Source organism: Gopherus flavomarginatus, chromosome 10 (genome assembly GCF_025201925.1).
Source record: "Gopherus flavomarginatus isolate rGopFla2 chromosome 10, rGopFla2.mat.asm, whole genome shotgun sequence".
Taxonomy (NCBI): domain Eukaryota; kingdom Metazoa; phylum Chordata; order Testudines; family Testudinidae; genus Gopherus; species Gopherus flavomarginatus.
In genome coordinates, this window is record NC_066626.1 from 80,465,387 (window position 1) to 80,487,768 (window position 22,382).

Sequence of the window (22,382 nt, forward strand, 5' to 3'; positions counted from 1 at the left end):
GGCAGACGTGACTGTATTTAATGACTCTGGTGTTTTCTCTTGCTAGGTGCCCGTCGGGCCAAGCCCCTGATGACAGCCCCATGGCGTTGCACCTCTACAGCCCCCGTGAGTGTGCCTGGAGCTTCCCCCAGGCTGAATGGTGTGTGAGCGGGGCAGGAGTGAATGACATGGGTTTGGGAGAGTCATGGAGAGGGGATCAGACCCAGTCACAATCCTGCCAGCACTGGTGGGTGGGGGGACTGCCCCTTGTGGTGTCTGGGCCCCCTTCTTGTCCTGATCCCTGGGTCTGTGGGCCGTGGGGCTCGAGCAAACAGCGAACCTGAAACCGGGGCTAGAGCGGTGCACGCCAGGTGGGGGGAGAGCTCAGACAGCTGGGGCAGAGCTAGGCCAGCCAGCCAGCATCTGGGGCTCCCCGTGGTCACTCCTGGTGTGGGAACCTGGCCGAGCTACAGCACTTCCCCCATGGCCACTAGGGTGACCAGATGTCCCAATTTTATAGGGACAGTCCTGATATTTGGGGCTTTTTCTTATGTAGGCTCCTATTAACACCCACCCCGTCCCGATTTTTCACACTTGCTGTCTGGTCACCCTAGTGGCCACTAGCTCTCCCCGGGTGAGCTGATCCCTCCAGGCCAGCCGGGGAGCAGGGCCCATACGGGAGAACAGATGCCCCCCAGACATGGAACTACAACTCCCAGCAGGCACCCCGGCATAGGGACAGGAATTCCAGTTGGGGTCAGTCTGTTCCAAGGAGCTGCCCCAAGTGCCCCTAGGGCTGCTCAAGGGCCAGCATCTTTGGGATGAATCAAATTCCCCCAGGGCTGCTCAGGGCAGGGTTCTCCACATCACGGAAGAGGAGCAGTCTCTGGGGCCAGATCCCCTGGTGTAAAACTGCTGATTTGGCCCATTTGCACCAGCTGAGGAGCTGGCCCCATGGAACGGGAGAGTGTGGACTCTGCGCTCAGCCACCCTGGTGTGACTCTGGAGTGACCCCGCTCCTGAATCATTGTAACTATTGCCGAATTCCCCTGCCCCCCGCCACCTTTCAGGGTGCTGCGGCCATTGTCCTGTAGCTACAAGTGCACATAGGTCTATCACGGGCACCAAAGGGTTAACAGTGTGGTAGGTTTGCACCAGTGACGCTGGTTGCATGATGAGGCAAGTGCCTTGCTCGGGCCCCATTTGTCATACCGCTTTCAGAGGAGGCCGATGAGCCCCAATGACCCCCTCAGGAGACCCCATATCACCGGGGAGCCAGCTGGGTCACGGGGGGCAGGTGTCAGCCAGCCAGCACGGTGTGCCTTGTGAGGGTGCTGGCCAAGGCGGGCGGCAGGGATGCACTCCCATGGCTAGTCACTCGCAGCGGTGCCGCCTCCCCGGTCTTCCCTCGCTGAGCACCCACCACCCGCAGGCCTGCAGCTGGATGAGACCCTGGAGCAGATGCAGCAGGGGACTCTGATGCGGAAGGTGAAGTCCAAGAGCTGGAAGAAGCAACGATACTTCAAGCTGCAGGACGACTGCATGACCGTCTGGTACAAGTCCAAGAAGACTGGCAACACCAAGTATACCTGTGAGTACAGCCACTGCTGTGTGCCAGCCCACTGGGCACTCAGTAGGGTTCAGAGTGAACGGAGTGTGCGGCTGTGTGCGCACAAACCAAGATGTGTGTCTGGTGGGTGTACAAACATGGGTATGTGCATGGTAGGCGTGTGGTTGTATATATGGGTGGTTAGGGGTGTGTGTATGTGTGTGTGCAGTAAGGTGCCCCCTCTGGAGCCTGACCCATCCTTCCCTTCCAGTCTCCATCAGCGACGTGGAGACGGTGCGGGAGGGGCACCAGTCCGAGGTGCTGCAGAGCCTAGCTGAGGAGTTCCCGCCCGAGCACTGCTTAACCGTCGTCTTCCACGGGCGGCGCGGGAACCTGGACCTGATTGCCAGCTCCCCCAAGGAGGCGCAGTGCTGGGTCCGGGGCCTGCGCCGCTTGGTGGAGATCGTCACCAAGATGGACCAGCAGGAGAAGATGGATCAATATCCTTCCGCCGGCCTGGCCCCGAGCCCTGGCTCCACCTGCCCCCTCGGTGCCCTTCCACCCATGCAGAGGAGCAAAGCCAGGGGGCATGGCTGGGAGACACCTCCGTCTGCCTGGGGGATGGACCTGCCTGCCTCGATGTCCCTTGGGTGTCTCCTCCCCAGTGGATGGGGAAGGGCCCCTGGGGCAAGGACGTGCCATGTGCTCATGTCCTAGGGGCATTGGGAGCTGGTGGGCGTTTAGTTAGTTCAGTGAGGGGGGTACCACCAGTGCCCATAGCCTATGGACGGCACCCGCCTGTTCCCCTCCCCCGCCTCAGGCAGGGAACTCTCAGCCCCCCGTCCCGTCGCTTTCCTTAGCCCCCCCGGCAGGTGGATCTGCGACTGGTTCCACAAGGCCGATAAGAACAAGGACGGGCGCATGAGCTTCCAGGAGGTGTGGCAGCTCCTCAGGATGATGAACATGGAGATGAACGAGGACCACGCGCTGTGGCTCTTCCAGGTGGGCACCGTGCCGGGGGGTGGGCCAAGCTGGGTGCCAGCCCTTGCCTTGCCTCCAAAGACTGGCCATCCCACCCAAAGGCTGTTTTCAGAAGGCAGCCCTCTGACAGAGCAGGTCACAAGGGGCTGGTAGAAGGCCAGCCACTAGGGCTTTTTCCGTAGGGCAGGGTGGGGGGGTCCTTGTGTCTCTGCTGGAGCCCACATGGGTCCAGCCAGCGATGGCCTCACTCTTCTCCCTCCCTCCCGCATGCCTGGCATCGCCCCTGCCTGGCAGCCAGCTGCAGAGGACACACTCGAGAGCCGCTTGGATTGAAATCAGCTCCTTAGCCCAGCATATGTCCATCCACCTGTCCGCACCATCCATCCGTCCATCCACCTGTCCACACCGTCCATCCATCCATCCACCTGTCCGCATCCTCAGTCTATCCATCTGCATGCGTCATCCATCCATCCCATCATCCACCTATCCACCTAATCACCCACCCATCCTTCTGTACCCATCATCTGTCCATCCATCCATCCACCGTCTCATCATTCATCCATCCATCCACCATCCCATCATCCATCCACCCATCCTTCTGTACCCATCATCCGTCCATCCATCCACCCAATCATCCATCCATCCTTCTGTACCCATCATCCATCCATCCCCATCATCCATCTATTCACCCAATCACCCACCCACCCATCTGTCACGGAGTCCCCGGGCGATGCTCTGGAACTGCTCCCCACAAAGCCAGTCAGGACTTTGGGGAGCCTCCTCTCCCTTGGAGCAGAATTGTTCAGGGCAAGAAGCTCACACAGCTTCACCTCCTGGGTCTCTCCTTGGAGCATTCAGCATCCTCTGCCCCTCCATGCGCTTCCCACAGCGAGCCCACCCCAGCGGGGTCCTGGGGAAGCCACATGGTCCTGCACCCCCACTTTGCAGTCAGACGTGACTCTCAGCCAGCCAGTAACACAGAGGTTTATTCGATGACAGGAACAGGGTCTAAAACAGAGCTTGTAGGTACAGAGAACCGGACCCCTCGGCCGGGTCCATTCTGGGGGGCAGTGAACCAGACCCCCCACGTCTGCACTTCACTCCTCGTCCCCAGCCAGCTCCAGACTAACAACCCCTCCCAGCCCCTCCTCTCTGCTCAGCCCCTTTCCTGGGCCAGGAGGTCACCTGATCCCTTTGTCTCCAACACCTTCAGCTGGCACCTTTGCAGGGGAGGGGCCCAGGCCATCAGTTGCTAGGAGACAGAGTGCCAGGCATTTAGGTGCACTGGCCCTTTGCTCTGCCAGATACTTAAGAACTGCCATGGGGACACTGAGGCACCAACACAGTATTCAGAGCAAACATTAAGAACTTTTCTAGTTCATCACATCTCTCCCCCCTTCGAGACCGAACTGAGCGAGGTCACTCCAGCCAGTGACCTGGGGAAGTTCGAACCCACCAACGTTCCCATGGATGCCCCAGCATCTCTCCCATTCCTCGGTGTGAGTTACACCAGGACAGTCCAGTCTCACGCCCTCCCTTAGGTCGGGTGTGCTTGATGGCACTTGCAGGCCGCTGTGATGAACTAGGAATGTTCTTAATGTTTTCTCTGAATACTGTGTTGGTGCCTCAGTGTCCCCATGGCAGTTCTTAAGTATCTGGCAGAGCAAGGGCCAGTGCACCTAAATGCCTGGCACTCTGTCTCCTAGCAACTGATGGCCTGGGCCCCTCCTCTGCAAAGGTGCCAGCTGAAGGTGTTGGAGACAAAGGGATCAGGTGACCTCCTGGCCCGGGAAAGGGGCTGAGGAGAGAGGAGGGGCTGGGAGGGGTTGTTAGTCTGGAGCTGGCTGAGGGCAGACGTGGGGGTCTGGCTCACTGACCCCCAGAATGGACCCGGCCGAGGGGTCCGGTTCTCTGTACCTACAAGCTCTGTTTTAGACCCTGTTCCTGTCATCGAATAAACCTCTGTGTTACTGGCTGGCTGAGAGTCACGTCTGACTGCAAAGTGGGGGTGCAGGACCCTGTGGCTTCCCCAGGACCCCACTGGGGCGGGCTCGCTGTGGGAAGCGCACGGAGGGGCAGAGGATGCTGAATGCTCCAAGGAGAGACCCAGGAGGTGAAGCCGTGTGAGCTTCTTGCTCTGAACAAGTCTGCTCCAAGGGAGAGGAGGCTCCCCAAAGTCCTGCCTGGCTTGGTGGGGAGCAGTTCCAGAGCATCGTCCGGTGACTCCGTGACAGCCGCATGTGGGAAGGTTTATGTGGCTTGAACCCTTTTGCCACCCCAATACCCCTGGGGTTCAAACTGGGACAGGGTCTTCTCCCAGCACTCTGGGCTGTGATTTGGGCTCTCTTGGTTAAGAGCCCCCATCTTGGCCTTGGCCAGCTCTGGGCTTGGGCAGCCGCTTCCCACTTTGTGGCCCAGACACAACACCTCTGCCGTCCCCCCTTGCACTTTCCAGCTTTTACCGTCAGTCCCACCTCCTTGAGGCAGCCCAGCCCCCTCTTCACCTGGGACACCTGTTCCTCCCAGGTCTGGCTAAAGATGCACATGTTATCAGTGTCTGCCAGGGCCAAGTTCTCCATCGCCCTTTGCTTGTCTAGAATCTCCCCAGGCCTAGGCATGGGGTCGGCATTGCACACTGTGATGGCTTTAAGCTTCCAGTGGTCCCCACTAAACCAGATCATCCTGTCTCCCTTGGGGATCAGCCCCACAGGTGAGGCCCATGGGCTGTAAAACAGCTGGATCCCATCTAAAGCCAGCATGTCCTTGACCTCTCTCTCCAGGTTCTGAATGGGGAACACCTGATGGGGAGATTGGGTCCCACCTCAGGGAAGAGATCCCCCAGGGGGTCTTCCTCCTCCTCCTCGCAATCCTCCCTTGTCAGGTCCAGGGGTCCCCTCACTCTCCTCCCATACAGCGGCTCGAACGGGAAGAACCCTGTGGATTCCTGGGGCACCACCAGCTGCCTCCCGATTCCCCCCAGTTCTACTTTCCCTTGGGGAGCCCATTCCCGGTACAGGAATCCCTCCTCCTGCAGGACTCTGTCCCTGCAGCCTTCCCCAATGGGGTTTGCAGTGCTGTGGCCAGCAAGTTCCCCCAGCTTCTCCAAGGAGGGATCCCTCTGCAGCTCGGTCTGGGATTCAGCTGCTGGGGCAGGGAGTGGGACCTGCTCCCTCTCGCTGGCTGGGCCTGGGGTCACAGCCCCACTGAGCCCTGGCCCTGGTAGCTCCCTCCCTGCTGTGTAATCACTTCCCAGCAGCACGTCTGGACCAGGCAAACCTGTTTGGCAGCCGACCTGCCCTGCCTGGGTGTCCCCCCACTCAGCTGGGGTCTCAGCTCCCCCCATGCTCAGCCCTGCCCTTGCTGTCCCAGTGGGGGCAGGCAGCGAGCTCTCTGCTCTGGTCACAGCATCAGAGCCAGCGTGAGCCCCCTCTCCGGTGTGCAGGGGGGCGGGGAGCATCTCTCCCTCCCACTCAGTCCCAGGGGGCTGGTTACAGGTAGGCAGGTATCCTGAGCCCAGTAGCCCCTCCCCCCTGCCAGCCAGGTCATTTGCATTTTCACTGACCATTTCCATCCTAGCCAATTGGTTCCCTGGATTTGAATTCAAACCCTCGGCCGTTACAGGAGCGGGGCCTGGATCCTGTCCTATGGGGAGACAGTCACCCCCCAACAGGACTTCCCAGCCGATATCCTGTAGAGCCCCAACGACCAGCCAGCCCAACCCCTCCTGGGTCTGCACAGGGATCCGGGCCATAGGCAGGGCGAGGGGCTTCACCCCAGGGAACTTCACCCAGGTCCCACAGTCCCTCAGCATCTGGGGCTGCACCACCACAGTTCTCTCTGTCCCAGGGTCTCACCACCCCAGGTGTGTTTCCCCACTGACCCCTGAGCAGCCCCCTATGTCTCTGCTCCACTATCGCCAGTCCATGCTGCGGCTGCTTCTCCTGCAGCTTTTCCTCAGCCTCTTGCTCTCTCTCACGGTCCTCTCGCTCTCTTGGGCTCTGCTCCAATCCCATCCGTCTCCAAACCCCTAATGGGGAACCCGATCATGAAGACCCTCGTCTGGTTGGGGACCAGACTCCCGGGGATGCCTGGCTGCTGCTCCAGCTGCTCCCAGATCCTCTTGTAGCCCAATCTGGGCCAGGAATCTGCTCCTCAGAGCAGTCCTCCTCCTCCAGCTGCACGATTAACTGTGCTTTGGTGAACGTCCCCATGCGTAACCCTCTCTTTGTGCACAGGATCACAATGTCCTTCTTAAGGAGATGGTGATAGGCCATCACTTCACCATTCCCAAGTGGCTCTGGACTCACAGGCCTGTGTGCTCTTGGCTCCCCCATGGTTTCCAGGAAGAACCCCTGGTGTGCCAGCCCTTCTCGTGATCACCACCTCTTTGCCAGGGTCGAGCTGCAGACTCCTCCGCCCCGGGACTGCTCCTGCAATCCCCAGGGGAACCCTGCTACTGCAAAAATCCTTCTCTCTCCCAGGGTCCAGCGGCAAGCTCCTCCGCCCCTGAGACTGCTCGCTGCAGTCCTCAGGGGGACCCCGTTACTCCAACAGTCCTTCTCGCTGGTCACACACTCCCAGAGGTTAACTGCCCCCTGAAACCGTCCCTCTCTGAGCCTTCAGCACGCCTGGTCCTCGTTATCCCCCCTTTGTTTTACTGCTCCCCAGTCACTTACTGCAAGCAGCACCATTCACGGGGTGCAGTACATCCCAGCGCTGCCACCAGTTGTCACGGAGTCACCGGGCGATGCTCTGGAACTGCTCCCCACCAAGCCAGGCAGGACTTTGGGGAGCCTCCTCTCCCTTGGAGCAGACTTGTTCAGGGCAAGAAGCTCACACGTCTTCACCTCCTGGGTCTCTCCTTGGAGCATTCAGCATCCTCTGCCCCTCCGTGCGCTTCCCACAGTGAGCCCGCCCCAGCGGGGTCCTGGGGAAGCCACATGGTCCTGCACCCCCACTTTGCAGTCAGACGTGACTCTTAGCCAGCCAGTAAAACAGAGGTTTATTCGATGACAGGAATAGGGTCTAAAACAGAGCTTGTAGATACAGTGAACCGGACCCCTTGGCCGGGTCCATTCTGGGGGCAGTGAGCCAGACTCTACGTCTGCCCTCAGCCAGCTCCAGCCTAACCACCCCCTCCAGCCCCTCCTCTCTGCTCAGCCCCTTTCCCGGGCCAGGAGGTCACCTGATCTCTTTGTCTCCAACACCTTCAGCTGGCACCTTTGCAGGGGAGGGGCCCAGGCCATCAGTTGCCAGGAGACAGAGTGCCATGCATTTAGGTGCACTGGCCCTTTGCTCTGCCAGATACTTAAGAACTGCCATGGGGACACTGAGGCACCAAGACAGTATTCAGAGAAAACATTAAGAACATTCCCAGTTCGTCACACCATCCATATGCATCATCCATCCATCCACCACCCCATCATCCATCCCGCCATCTCTTACCATCCTTAACCCACAGAGCAGGGATGGTAAATAAAGGCCAGCTCTCTCTGTGGGAGGTGGAGGCGATTTTGGTAGCGGCCCCACTCCTGACGCGTGGGGTGGTCAGTGCTACAGGGCAGTCGGTGCCAGGAGTGGGGGCCATGCACTGGCACTGTCGGTCCTGCAGCCTCCCCCAGGCCCTGCTCTTGCTGCAGATGGCCGACAGGTCGGAGTCGGGGACGCTGGAGGGCGAGGAGTTTGTGCTGTTCTACAAGGCGCTGACGCAGCGAGACGACGTGCTGGGCATCTTCCAGGCATTCTCCCAGGACGGGAAGAAGCTGACCCTGCTGGAGTTGGTGGATTTCCTGCAGCAGGAGCAGCTGGAGGGGGAGAACACGCAGGAGTTCGCCATGGAGCTGATTGCCAGATACGAGCCGTCCGACAGCAGTGAGGGTCACGGCAGAGAGCAAGGGACGGGACCAGCCCCGGGGCCGAGGCAGCTCATTCCCTACAGGGCCTGGGCAGCTACACGGGGCTCTCGGTCTTTCCTAGGCCTGGGGGATTCCCAGCCACATTCCTCTCCCAGACTGGGAGCATGGGGCTCACCCTTTCCAGGATAGGGCCCCCTTATTCAAAGCCCAGTTTTCGTGATCCCCTTACAACTGCTGTCACAGTAACAGTGAAAAGTGCATGGACACTGATGGTGCCGTGGCAGTATGCCTGCCACGTGGGTGTGTCGGGGGGGGACAGGGACCCCTGCAGGAGCCAGGCACGTGGAGGGTTATGGGGGATTGTCTGTGCCTGCCACGTGGGTGTGTTGGGGGGACAGGGACCCCTGCAGGGGCCAGGCACATGGAGGGGGGTGATGGGGGATTGTCTGTGCCTGCCACATGGGTGTGTCTGGGGGGGTACAGGGACTCGTGCAGGGGCCGGGCACATGGGAGGCGATGGGAGATTGTCTGTGCCTGCCACGTGGGTGTGTCTGGCGGAGGATAGGGACCCCTGCAGGGGCCGGGCACGTGGGGGGCGATGGGGGGTTGTCTGTGCCTGCCACGTGGGTGTGTCTGGGTGGGACAGGGACCCCTGCAGGGGCCGGGTACGTGGGGGGTTATGGGGGATTGTCTGTGCCTGCCACGTGGGTGTGTCTGGGGGGGGGACAGGGACCCCTGCAGGGGCCGAGCACGTGGGGGGTTATGGGGGATTGTCTGTGCCTGTCACGTGGGTGTGTCTGGGTGGGACAGGGACCCCTGCAGGGGCCGGGTACGTGGGGGGTTATGGGGGATTGTCTGTGCCTGCCACGTGGGTGTGTCTGGGGGGGGGACAGGGACCCCTGCAGGGGCCGGGCACATGGGGGGTTATGGGGGATTGTCTGTGCCTGCCACGTGGGTGTGTCTGGGGGGGACAGGGACCTGTGCAGGGGCCCGGCACATGGGGGGCGATGGGGGATTGTCTTGGTATTAACCTGTAATGAAATGTTCAACACCTCAGGTTTCCCAGTTGTTTTTTGCGCCCCACCGGCTGCAAAACGCTGCTCCAGGTCGGTGCCGCTCGGGAACGAGACTGACCCAGCGCACACCCTCCTGGGAGCCGGCGGAGCCCTGCTCCCAACTCCGCACTGCGCCGCTGCTGGCAGCCGGCCGCGGGCCCAGGGCAGAGCCAGCTCCCGGGCAGTGGGAATGGAGTGGGGGAGATGTCGCGCTGGGCCTGCCGCTTCGGGGGCCGGGATTCTGGCAGCAACAAGGAGCAGGATTTTCCCCGCAGGATTTATTCTCGCTACCCCCCAGTGCCTGCGTTTCTCAGACTCGCTAGATGTTTAGTGATTTTTTCCTCCCTCTTACTGTGGTCTCTGGTGTTTTATTAGCTCTGGTCATTGCCAGGATCCCTCTTCTCCCCTTTTGGGAAGATTGGCACCCCATTTGCTTTCCTCCAAGCAGCTAGGAGCTCTCCTCTCGCCCTGGGCTCAGGGCCCCGCAGGACACGGGGCCCTTGCTGGGTGGGTTGGCTGGACCGAGCTCCCCTGTCTCTTGACACCGCGCTTTGTCTCGGCTCCTTTGGCTCCAGCCAGGGCGCGCCATGTGCTGAGCCTCGACGGCTTCCTCCTGTACCTGTGCTCGCCGGAAGGTGCCATCTTTAACCCTGCTCACGGGCCGCTTTGCCAGGACATGACCCAGCCCCTCTGCCACTATTTCATCTCCTCCTCGCACAACACCTACCTGCTGGAGGACCAGCTCCGGGGCCAGAGCAGCGTCGAGGGCTACATCAGGTACGTGAGGAGAAGGCAGCTGCTCCCGAAGGGCATTGCCTGGTCCCCAAGGGGAGCAGCGTCGGGTATGAAGGGCTGTGGGGGGCCTATGGGTTCATCCTGCCCCGGTGCCTCCACGTGGCGGGAGAGGAGCTGTGGTTTTGCTGGAGGTGCAAACCCAATGCTTGACCACGTAGGATCGTTGGGTCCCCCTGCCCCCTTTCAGCAGAGCCATAGGGCTAGCCCCACCTACCCCGGCCAAGTTCAGTGTGGGAAACTTCATTCTTCCACCTTAAGCCCCTGCCTGGACGGGATATTCCGTCACTGCCTCTCTCGTGGAGCATTGCTGGGAGCAGCTGCCATGTCCCACTCAGAGGTGGCTGCATCACTGTGGGAGGCAGGACCGTCCCTGCGGAGGGATCAGCATTGCTTGCTTTGGAGCCAAGCAGGAGGCGCCGGGCTGGGGCACGCTGCGGTCGAGTCATTAGCCCCCGGGAGAAGGGGACAGAGGGAGTCCATCGCTGGCGGCGTTAGACCTGGTCTCGGTTACTCCTCTATGTATCCCAGCCGCAGGAGCAAGGTCTGGGCCCCGTTGTGCCAGTCACTGCACGCGCACGGGGGGGACTGGCAGCCGACCTGGGCACAACAGGCAGGAAAGTCGCTATTCCAGAGAGAGAACCAAGGCCCAGGGAAATGCAGCCGGTTGGTTGTGGCAGCCCTGGCGCGTTACCGTCAGAAGCACCGTGGAGCCGGGGGCAGCGCAGGGTGGGTTGGTGAGTGGGTTAGGCTGCGGTGAGCCGGCGTCGCACGCCCCAGGGAGCAGGGCGGTAGTACCGGTGGGGCACTGAGCAGCAGGAGTGGGGCGTCACCAGAGGGCGAGGCTGCGTCTCACGGCATCTCCTTGGCAGGGCTCTGAAGCGGGGCTGCCGCTGCTTGGAGGTGGACTGCTGGGACGGGCCCGGCGGGGAGCCTGTCGTGTACCACGGCCACACGTTCACCTCCAAGATCCCCTTCAAGGACGTGCTCAGCACCCTGGGGCAGTACGCCTTCCAGGTAGGGCAGCCCCCCGCCAGTAGGGGGTGCTAGGTGGCTCCACAGGGCAGGTTCTCAGCGGGGGTCACGAGCCCTGGGGTGGGTCACGACGGGGCGCAGGGGGTCAGGAGCACCCTACCCATCTCCTCTTGCCAAGCGGGTCGGGGGGTCCCCCTATGGGAAAGGCCAAGGCTGGCCCTGCCCTATGGCGTGTTGGCAGTGCCCCATTGTGGTGGCAGCCCCTTCCATGGGCTCGGTGCTGGGAGCCGCTCGCCCCAGGGGAGCTGACTGTTCAGCAGCTGCCCCGTTCCGCTCAGAGGTGGCTGCGTCAGTGTGGCAGGTGAGGCCGTCCCGCCGGAGCAGACACTCGATGGGGATTAACAGCGTTGGCTTTAGGGACACGGAGGGTCACCTGCCCAAACCCCGGCACTGGCTGAAGTGCTGCAGGCATGATCCAGGCCCTAGGTTTCTTCAGCTCCATTCAACTTCCCTCCTGCCCTTTGGGACGGGGGCAGCGGGGAAGGGACCAGGTCGTCACTGCAGCCTCGTGTCGACGGGTTCTGCTGCAGCGCGAGGCGGCGTCATGCTGCAGGAAGCGGGGTGGGGTATAACTAGGGGGCGGGGGCTGCAGGGAGGGGGCAGGGGGCTTGTCAGGGGGCAGGGGCTGCAGGGAGGGGGCGGGGGCTTGGCAGGGGTTGCGGGGCTGCAGGGAGGGAGCAGGGGCTTGACAGGGGGCAGGGGCTGCAGGCACAGGGTGGGGACTGCGGGGAGGGGGGCTCAGCAGGGGTTGCGGGGCTGCAGGGAGGGGGGCAGAGGCTTTCTCCCCCTCTACTCAGGGCTGGTCCGGCTGGCACTGTTTGGCCTCGCCCCCCTAGGAAGACAGGCGGGTTCTTGCCTCGCTTGGTGCTCGCAGGGACCCGGAGGCTCTGGCCTGGTCTTGGCACCTGCCCCAGGGACCAGCAGCCGCGGGCTCTTTGCTTGGCAGGCGTCCGACTATCCCATCATCCTGTCCCTGGAGAACCACTGCGGCCCGGAGCAGCAGCACCTCATGGCCCAGCACCTGAAGGGCATCCTGGGAGAGCGGCTGCTCACGGCCCCCCTCGACGCCCGCGACCCCACGCAGCTGCCTTCGCCGGAGGTAGGGGACGGGCTGGGGGGCTGTCGCTGGGGGGCCCGGCCCATGGCTCGGAGCTCCCGGCTCAGCCATCCCACCCCGCACTGTGACGCCTGCCCTCTGCCCCCGCACGCCACCCCTTAGCAAACCGCGAGAGCGCAGCAGCCGTTCCCGCAGGGCCCTCGCTCGGGCTGGGGCTGCGCTGGGGGGTGGGCGGGGAGTTGCATTTCCCTTCATCTCCAGTGGGGGCGCTCTCCTGCCTCCATATGCACCGCCATCCCCACCCACAATGTGTCCGTCCGCCCTGCCAGACCTCCTGCATCGCTCCATCCATCCCCCCTGCATCCCTCCATCCCTCCCTTCCCCTGCATCCTTCCTTCCCTTCATCCTCCCTTCCTCTGCCTCCGTCCCTCCCTCCCCTCCCCTCCCCCTGCATCCCTCCTGCCATCCCTTCCCCCTGCATCCCTCCATCCCTCCCTTCCCCTGCATCCTTCCTTCCTTTCATCCCTCCCTTCCTCTGCCTCCGTCCCTCCCTCCCCTCCCCCTGCATCCCTCCTGCCATCCCTTCCCCCTGCATCCCTCCATCCCTCCCTTCCCCTGCATCCTTCCTTCCTTTCATCCCTCCCTTCCTCTGCCTCCGTCCCTCCCTCCCCTCCCCCTGCATCCCTCCTGCCATCCCTTCCCCCTGCATCCCTCCATCCCTCCCTTCCCCTGCATCCTTCCTTCCCTCCCTCCCTCCCTTCCCCTGCATCCGTCCCTCCCTCCCCTCCCCCTGCATCCCTCGCACCATCCCTTCCCCCTGCATCCCTCCCTCCCTCCCTTCCCCTGCATCCGTCCCTCCCTCCCCTCCCCCTGCATCCCTCCCTCCATCCATCCACCCCCCTGCATCCCTCCATCTTTCCCCCTGCATCCCTCCATCCTTCCCCTCCCCCTGCATCCCTCCCTCCATCCATCCACCCCCCTGCATCCCTCCATCCTTCCCCTCCCCCTCCATCAATCCCTCCCCCTGCATCCCTCCATCCCTCTCTTCCCCTGCATCCTTCCTTCCCTTCATCCTCCCTTCCCCTGCATCCGTCCCTCCCTCCCCTCCCCCTGCATCCCTCCTGCCATCCCTTCCCCCTGCATCCCTCCATCTTTCCCCCTGCATCCCTCCATCCTTCCCCTCCCCCTGCATCCCTCCCTCCATCCATCCACCCCCCTGCATCCCTCCATCCTTCCCCTCCCCCTGCATCCCTCCCTCCATCCATCCACCCCCCTGCATCCCTCCATCCTTCCCCTCCCCCTCCATCAATCCCTCCCCCTGCATCCCTCCATCCCTCTCTTCCCCTGCATCCTTCCTTCCCTTCATCCTCCCTTCCTCTGCCTCTGTCCCTCCCTCCCCTCCCCTCCCCCTGCATCCCTCCTGCCATCCCTTCCCCCTGCATCCCTCCATCCCTCCCTTCCCCTGCATCCTTCCTTCCTTTCATCCCTCCCTTCCCCTGCATCCGTCCCTCCCTCCCCTCCCCCTGCATCCCTCCCGTCATCCCTTCCCCTTGCTCCATCCATCCCCCCTGCATCCCTCCATCCCTCCCTTCCCCTGCATCCTTCCTTCCCTCCCTCCTTCCCCTCCCCCTGCATCCCTCGCGCCATCCCTTCCCCCTGCATCCCTCCATCTTTCCCCCTGCATCCCTCCATCCTTCCCCTCCCCCTGCATCCCTCCCTCCATCCATCCATCCCCCCTGCATCCCTCCATCCCTCTCTTCCCCTGCATCCTTCCTTCCCTCCCTTCCCCTGCATCAGTCCCTCCCTCCCCTCCCCCTGCATCCCTCCTGCCATCCCTTCCCCCTGCATCCCTCTATCCTTCCCCTCTCCCTGCATCCCTCCGTCCCTCCATCCATCCCCCCTGCATCCATCCATCGTTCCTCTCCCCCTCCATCAATCCCTCCCCCTGCATCCCTCCTGCCATCCCTTCCCCTCCCCCTGCATCCGTCCCTCCCTCTCTCTTTCCTTCCCTCCATCCCTCCCCTCCCCCTGCATCCCTCCTGCCATCTCTTCCCCCTGCATCCCTCCATCTATCCCCCCTGCATCACTCCCTCCCTCCATCCATCCCCCCCTGCATCCCTTCACCCTTACCCTCCCCCCTCCATCGATCCCTCCCTCCCTCCTTCCCTCCCTTCCCCTGCATCCCTCCCTCCTTCTATCACCCCTGCATCCCTCCCTCCACCCATCCCTCCCCTCCCTCTGCATCCCTCCCTCCACCCACCCCATCCTCCTGGGTGTCCTGCAGGAGCTGAGAGGAAGGATCATTCTGAAGGGGAAGCGGGCAGAGAGCCTGGCACACTCGCCGAGCGGGCAGCCAGATGAGGCCCCGCAGGGGGAGGCGTCCGAGGATGATGATGGGCTGGAGGCAGAGGAAGAGAGCCTGAGCCAGGAGGCCAAGAGGAAGGCCAAGGTACAGAGCTCCCCAGCCGGGAGCACCGCACCGGGGGGTGGGGGGGGCTCCGTGAATGAGCGGCTGCTCCCGGTGGGTGCTGGCTCCCAGCTGGTGGCGACATCCCCCAGGGACAGCTCCGTGCAATGGGCCGACACCCTCCCGCACCCCACACTGGGGCTTCCCAGGGCTCACCACCCCAGCCCCAGATCACCCCTGGGTGCTGGGGGAAACGGCCCGGCTCTGAGCCGCCATAACCCAGCCAGGGCGCCCGGGCCTTGGCCCTCTCCATTGGTCTGAGCTTCTGTCAGGAGTTATCCCAGCCTCCTGGGGACCCTGAGATCGGCTGCCCAGGGGCTCTGCCCAGGACTGACTGCAGGGCCGGTACAAGGATACTTTGTGCCCTAGGCGAAACTTCCACCTTGTGCCACCCACCCCCCGACAACCTCCGAAAACTAGTAACCTCAGCATGTAAACAGCCTGTCAGAGCCCTGCTCCCGTCCTCCTCCTGCACCGCACAGCAGCAGCGCGGCCTCTCCTGCCCCATGGCAGCTACGCTCCCCCCTGCCCCTGCTGCTGCCCTGGGCTCAGGCTGCCCAGCTCCCCCCGAGCGGCGCCTGGTTCCTGCTGCTCTCAGCCAGCAGGTGCGGGGCTCCAGCTGAGTCTGGTCCTTTGCATCTCCTCCGCGGTGGCGCCCCCCGAGCAGTGCCCGGGGTGCGGGGCCCCAGCCGAGCCCAGTCCCTTATGTCTCCTCTGCAGCGACTCTTCCCGAGCAGTGCCCGGGGTACGGGGCCCCAGCCGAGCCCAGTCCCTTGTGTCTCCTCTGCAGCGACTCCCCCTGAGCAGTGCCCGGGGTACGGGGCCCCAGCCGAGCCCAGTCCCTTGTGTCTCCTCTGCAGCGACTCCCCCTGAGCAGTGCCCGGGGTGCGGGGCCCCAGCCGAGCCCAGTCCCTTATGTCTCCTCTGCAGCGACTCTTCCCGAGCAGTGCCCGGGGTACGGGGTCCCAGCCGAGCCCAGTCCCTTGTGTCTCCTCTGCAGCGACTCCCCCTGAGCAGTGCCCGGGGTACGGGGCCCCAGCCGAGCCCAGTCCCTTGTGTCTCCTCTGCAGCGACTCCCCCCGAGCAGTGCCCGGAGTACGGGGCCCCAGCCGAGCCCAGTCCCTTGTGTCTCCTCTGCAGCGACTCCCCCTGAGCAGTGCCCGGGGTACGGGGCCCCAGCCGAGCCCAGTCCCTTGTATCTCCTCTGCAGTGGTGTCCCCTAAGCAGCGCCCGTGGTGCAGGGCCCCAGCTGAGCCTGGTCCCTTGTGTCTCCTCCGTGGTGGCGTCCGCTGAGCTGCGCCCGGGGTGCAGGGCCCCAGCTGAGCCTGGTCCCTTGCGTCTCCTCCATGGCAGCGCCCCCCACCTGCATCCTCCCGAGTGGCCGTGGAGGCAGCAGCTGGGGAGCCCGAGAGGAGGAGAGGCCCCCAGGCAAGTGGGGAGACTGAGGTGAAGAGGCTGCTGGCCCTGGTGCAGCCTGAGCGCTGGAGGCTGACAGGTACCTGCCCCTAAGCAACAGCGTAAAAAAAATTTGGGGCACCGCTTTTTTGGCGCTCCCAATTCTTGGCTGTCTAGTTGGCCTAGTGGTTACACCGGCCCTGACTGCATGGCCCAGCCGCCCGGCAGCGATGGGCGTGTCAGTGCCAGCCCCGGCAGGTGCAGCCTCCCCTGAACGCTGGGCCACCTCTGGGGGCAGGAGCAGCTCAGTGCCCACGGCCCATCCAGCCGGCCCAGCTGGTGCTCGAGGTGCCGGCGCCTCCGGCCGTCAGCCCTGCCCCCAGGCTCTGACCTGCTCGGCCCTTTGCAGAAGTCCCAGGCCAAGGAGCTATCTGACTGCATCGTCTACTGCCACAGCGTCCCCTTCCACGGCTTCCAACCGGCGCTCGCCCACCGCCGGCCCTACGAGACGGCCTCCCTGCCCGAGGCCAAGGCCAGGAAGCTGATCAAGGAGGCGGGTAAGGGGGGATCGCTCCGGCCGGGGGATTGCGGGGGCAGCGAAGGGGTGAAATCCCAGCCACTGAGAGGAGCGTCCAAGCGCTCCAGGGCCAGCGCGGGGCTCTCCTGCTGGGACCCCAGAGCTCTGGCAGGGGGTGCGGGACACAGCTAGTGTTTAAACACCCAGCTCGGCCTCCCGGCCGGCAGCAACCCCCCAGCCAACCAAACTGGGTCCTGTTCCCGACAGGCCAGATGGTCTGAGATCCAATGGATACAGCACTGGGCTGTGGGGCAGGACTTCTGGGTTCTCTCCCCAGTTCTGGGATGGGAGTGGGGTCTCATGGTTAGTGGGGTGGGGTGGGGCTGGGAGCCAGGACTCCTGGGTTCTCTCCCTGGCTCTGCCACTGCTTCCCTCTGGGAGCTTGGGCAAGGCCCTTCCCCCACCCCATGCCTCAGTTTCCCCTGCCACCTAGTGGGGCTGGTGATACTGACCATGCTTTGAGATCTGGGCAGCGTGTCGCTGATTCCCAGACCCACCGCAGGGGGAAGGGTCCCGGGCCTGCCTCAGCCGGGCTCAGCCCAGATGGTCCCTCCTGGCCCTCAGTGTCTGGATCCGTGGATGGACAGCCTCAGTAGCGAGGCCCCAGGTGTGTGGGTCACAGAGACCGAGCTTTGCCCACCCCAGCCAGGGCAGGGCAGTGCCAGGCCAGGGGGCAGCTCTGAGGCCATCGGCTCCTCGCAGCCTGGCAAAATCCACTGCCCTTGGCAGCCGGAGCCCCCAGCCCCTCTGGGGCTCACTGAGCCGGGGTGCAGCTGCCCTGGCCCTGCGGAGCCTGCGCTGCTCCGGCCAGCGGGAGAGCCCCAGCCCCACGCCCAGCCCCACGCCCAGCTCGTCCGCCGGCCTCTCGTGCTGGGGGAGCCCTGGCCCATCAGCTCTCTGCACAGGTGGTGGGTAGAGGGTGGGTGAGGGGTGCTTATGGGGAGATGAGGGCCCTGTGGGAGCCCAAGGGGTCTCTGAGGGGGAGGGGTCAGCTGGGCTGTGGGGCGATGGGGGGTGAAGGGGTCTCTGAGGGGGAGGGGTCGGTCAGGCTGTGGGTGGGCGAGGGGGTCTCTGAGGGGGAGGGGGTTAGCTGGACTGTGGGGAGATGGGGACAAGGGGGTCTCTGAGGGAGAGGGGTCGGTCGGGCTGGGGGTGCCTGCAGGCAGAGCGGGGGCCCTGTGGGGGAGGGGTCGGTCGGGCTGTGGGGGGCTGAGGGGTCTCTGAGGAGGACGGGTCTGTCAGGATGTGGGTGGGCGAGGGGGTCTCTGAGGGGGAGGGGTCGGTCGGGCTGTGGGGAGATGGGGAGGTCACTGAAGGGGTAGGGTCGGTCGGGCTGGGGGTGCCTGCAGGCAGAGTGGGGGCCCTGGTGGGGGAGGGGTCGGTCGGGCTGTGGGGAGATGGGGGGGAGGGGGGTCTCTGAAGGGGTGGGGTCGGTCGGGCTGGGGGTGCCCGCAGGCAGAGCGGGGGCCCTGTGGGGGAGGGGTCGGTCAGGCTGTGGGGGGCTGAGGGGTCTCTGAGGAGGACGGGTCTGTCAGGATGTGGGTGGGCGAGGGGGTCTCTGAGGGGGAGGGGTCGGTCGGGCTGTGGGGAGATGGGGGGGTCACTGAAGGGGTAGGGTCGGTCGGGCTGGGGGTGCCCGCAGGCAGAGCGGGGGCCCTGTGGGGGAGGGGTCAGTCGGGCTGTGGGGAGATGGGGGGAGCGGGGGGGGTCTCTGAAGGGGTGGGGTCGGTCGGGCTGTGGGGAGATGGAGGGAGTGGGGGGGGTCTCTGAAGGGGTAGGGTCGGTCGGGCTGGGGGTGCCCGCAGGCAGAGCGGGGGCCCTGTGGGGGAGGGGTCAGTCGGGCTGTGGGGAGATGGGGGGAGCGGGGGGGGTCTCTGAAGGGGTGGGGTCGGTCGGGCTGGGGGTGCCCACAGGCAGAGTGGGGGCCCTGTGGGGGAGGGGTCGGTCGGGCTGTGGGGAGATGGGGAGAGCGGGGGGGGTCTCTGAAGGGGTGGGGTCGGTCGGGCTGGGGGTGCCCGCAGGCAGAGTGGGGGCCCTGTGGGGGAGAGGCCGGCGAGGCTGGGGGTCACCGTCTCCTTCTGCCCCCAGGGAACGAGTTTGTCCGTCACACTGCCCGGCAGCTGACGCGGATCTACCCCAGCGGGCTGAGGACCGACTCCTCCAACTACGACCCGCAGGAGATGTGGAACGTGGGCTGCCAGCTCGGTAGGGCCCGGCTGGGGTCCGAGGGGGGACCCAGGGCCCGAATCCCAAGTGAACATCCCAGGGTCCTAGGGACCCGGCCTGGGGCATCCCAGGGGAGAGCCGGGCGCTGGCGTGTTCAACCCGACCGGGGCCTGGCTCAGCTGGGGCCCCGTAGGATCCACCAGTGGGTGCCGGCCCCTCTGAATTACTGCTGCACTGGCAGTAGGGGGCGCTGTGCTGCCAGGGGCCCCCGTGAGAGGTAACACTGAGCCCCCCAACCCATGAGTGTAACCAGCCCCATGGGCTGGGGTCCTGGCTAAGTGTCCCCTGCCCTGGATACAGCAGCGTCCTTCCCTTCCTGTCCTAAACTGCTGTGTGCTGGTTCAGCGGGAGCGGGGGAGGAAGGGTTAACGGGGACCTGTTCTGAGAGCTCGTAGGGAGCCCCGGCTGGAAGGGGCGTCCGGGTCCCTCTGCCACAGCCCCACAAGCCCCGTCTGCCTCCCTCCCCGCAGTGGCCCTGAACGTGCAGACGGCCGGGGTGGAGATGGATCTGTGCGACGGGCTCTTCCGGCAGAACGCCCGCTGCGGCTACGTGCTGAAACCGGCTTTCCTGAGGGACGCACGAACCGCCTTCGACCCCAACAATCCCCGGAGCAGGGCCGGGGGCGGCCCGTGGAGCCTGGCAATTCAGGTACGCTAGCCTCCCGCAGGGCTGCTGCCTGGGCGCCTCTCTCCACTGGTAGGAGAGGAGGGGGGCAGGGGTTGCCTGGTGCTATGGGGCTCAGCTGGGCGCAGGGGAATAGGGGAGGTTTCATTGTGCCCCATGGCAGGCTGGAGCCAAGCCCTGAGGCCATTCCTGGGTGCAGAGTCCCAGGCAGTGTTTGGGGAGCAGCCTGCCCCGTGCCTGCCGAGGACCCAGCTGCTGGCGCTGGCAGAGCTCCTGGGGCCCACGCGGCTGCCGGTTCCCAGAGCTCAGGGGCCCATGTGCCACTGCCTGGTGTCACCGCAGGTCATCAGCGGGCAGCAGCTCCCCAAGGTGGCTGGCAGCAAGGCGAGTGCCATCGTCGACCCCCTGGTGCGCGTGGAGATCCATGGTGTCCCCGCCGACCAGGCCAGGCAGGAGACCCAGGCCGTCAATAACAACGGTGAGTCGGGTCTCGGGCAGGTGAGCCTGGCTCCCCCCAGGGGCAGCCCTGCCAGCAGCCTGCAGCTCCAGCCCAGCGAGGACCAGGCTCGGGGGGCTGAGGTCCCCAGGCCCTGACCCCATCTCCGCCTCCCGCTCCAGGCTTTAACCCCCGCTGGGGCGAGACGCTGCGATTCAAGGTGCACGTCCCCGAACTGGCCCTCGTGCGCTTCGTGGTGGAGGACTACGACAAGGCATCCAGGAACGACTTTGTGGGCCAGTTCACCCTGCCCTTTGCTAGCATCAAATCAGGTGAGCGCCAGGCCCAGCTGCTTCTGCATGACCCACGGCTCGCTCCACCCACTGCTGGGGGCTAGGCCAGGGCAGGGGGCTCCAGCCAGAGCTGTGTCACCATGACAGTGCCAGGGGGAGCATGCCAGGGCCGGGGGGGCAGTAGCTAGCCAGGAGAGTGCCAGAGCAAGAGCCAAGCCCCCATGCTTCTGATAGTCCCCGCATGGAGAGAGGGGGGCATTCGGAGAGCAGCACGGAGCAGGCGTGGGCAGGGGAGCTGGGAGGGGCAGAGGAGTGGGTGACATCCAGCTAGTTTGGGATGCGAGATCCCTGCCCAAGGAAGTGTGGGACTCGTTAGAGTCTAACCAGGAACCAAGAGAGGACGTTGGGCACCATGCTGGAGAAGGGCGCGGCACAGATGCTGGAGAGGGGCGGGAGACCCAACACTGGGGGCAATTGAAATCAGGCTGGAGAAAGCCCCCCTACAATAGACCCCAGGAAAGCATCTCCCGCCCAGGCCAAGGAGCCCACAACTCTTCTCCACTGGGGCCTGCTGGGTCCAACCCAACTCACTGGTGTCTCCCTGCAGGTTATCGTCATGTCCACCTCCTGTCCAAGGACGGCACGGCCATCCCGCCTTCCTCGCTCTTCATTCACGTCCAAATCACGGAGCTTCCCTACCCCGAGTAGCAGCTGAGTGGGTCACGCCAGCCCCCTGTACCAGCTGCTAACAGCCCTGTCCCGACAGCTGCTGGAGAGACCCCGCCCGGCCTTGCCCTGCCCGCTTCCTGGCTGAGGCAGCTTTGCACATCGCTTTTCTTTGGAACCTGCCTGTAGCCGTTTGGGCTGCTGCTATTTGGTGCCCGACGGTTTGCCCAGATCTCAGCCGGGCTGGGAGGCAGGTGAATGCCCCTTGCAATGTGGCGCAGACCTGGCATCTTGCCCCGCTCCCCCCCTCCCCCGGGGCTGAGAACACGATCAAGGCCGAGCTGCCAGGTGGGGCGCTTCGGGGGGCTTTGCACGTCCCGGCCAGTAGCACCCCGGTTTTTTCACTCCCTCGAGGGGGCTCAGGCCCAGCTAGGTGGCTAGAATCAGGCCAGCTCTGCTGCCCCTCGCTGGGTTGGACAGCAGTGCCCCCAATCACCCACAGCGGGCGGCCTCGTGGTGTTCGGCTTGCAATAGCACCACTCGGAGTGGGGCCACGGCCCAGAACTACGCCTCTGCCCCACAGAGCTTCCAAGGGGAGTAAAGGACAAAATCCATGTGGGAACAGGCCGGTCAGCCTGCTGGGCAGGGTCAGTGCCCCAGCTGCCTCCCAGGGCTGCGTGGGGCTGGGGGCTGATGGAGGGAGCTGGGTGGCCGTCTACAGGCAGCTCCTCCCCAGCGTAACGGGCAGCCCCAGAAAGCACTGAAGTGCCCACTGGACACTGTAACCCATGAGCACCAGCCGGAGCCAGGAGCCACCGGTTCCCATAGGCCCCAGAAGCTGCAATGGGAGTAGCTGGTGCCTGGCTCAGCCCTTGCAGGGGCTCTCGGCCCAGCGGCAAGGCCCCTCGTCAGGTGCTCCAGGAAGAGCTGGTCTCTCCGTTTCAGAGGGTGGGGGAGTGTGATGCAGTAGGGACTGTCTGTGTGGGGAGTGGGAGAGCAGGGGAGGACTTTAGGGGATTGATGATGCCAGGGCCTGTAACCTGAGCTAGGTAAGGGAGGGGAAAGGTCAACACCTTTGCCCGGGAAGGGGACAAAGGAAGGGAGCGGCAGGAGGGAAGCAGTTTGAGTTTGGGCTTGGGGCTGTGTGGGTGGAATTCAGGGTATCCTAGCTAGGATCCAAGCACCCTGAAAGCCCAGAAGGACTGGATGGAGGGGTCCTGACTGTGCCTGCAAGCTCTGCTGTAACCTGTGTTCCTGCTGTCCAATAAACCTTCTGTTTTACTGGCTGGCTGAGAGTCACTGTGAGTCCCAGGAAGAGGGGTGCAGGGCCGGACTCCCCCACACTCCGTGACAACTGGTGGCAGCGGCGGGAGATACTGCACCCCGTGGACGGC

At 64.2% G+C, this 22,382-nt stretch overlaps 1 protein-coding gene across 1 annotated transcript; it reads left to right on the plus strand.

Annotated features, from left to right (window-relative positions):
- The first annotated feature begins 50 nt into the window (after positions 1–50).
- PLCD4 (phospholipase C delta 4) lies at positions 51–21,939 on the plus strand. The gene is made up of 15 exons (XM_050917048.1): positions 51–105; positions 1,412–1,570; positions 1,800–2,028; positions 2,401–2,530; positions 8,149–8,380; positions 9,995–10,196; positions 11,084–11,228; positions 12,193–12,345; positions 14,588–14,752; positions 16,575–16,722; positions 18,831–18,947; positions 19,439–19,617; positions 19,936–20,071; positions 20,212–20,361; positions 20,930–21,939. The coding sequence occupies exons 1-15, from the start codon at positions 81–83 to the stop codon at positions 21,028–21,030; spliced, it is 2,271 nt and encodes a 756-aa protein (XP_050773005.1). The 5' UTR covers positions 51–80; the 3' UTR covers positions 21,031–21,939.
- The last annotated feature ends 443 nt before the right edge of the window (positions 21,940–22,382 follow it).

Coding starts and splice junctions, on each gene's coding strand:
- PLCD4 (XM_050917048.1), top strand. CDS start 81: ATGGCGTTGCACCTCTACAGCCCCC. Junction 14,753..16,574: donor AGGCCAAGAGGAAGGCCAAG/GTACAGAGCTCC, acceptor GGCCCTTTGCAG/AAGTCCCAGGCCAAGGAGCT. Junction 16,723..18,830: donor GAAGCTGATCAAGGAGGCGG/GTAAGGGGGGAT, acceptor TTCTGCCCCCAG/GGAACGAGTTTGTCCGTCAC.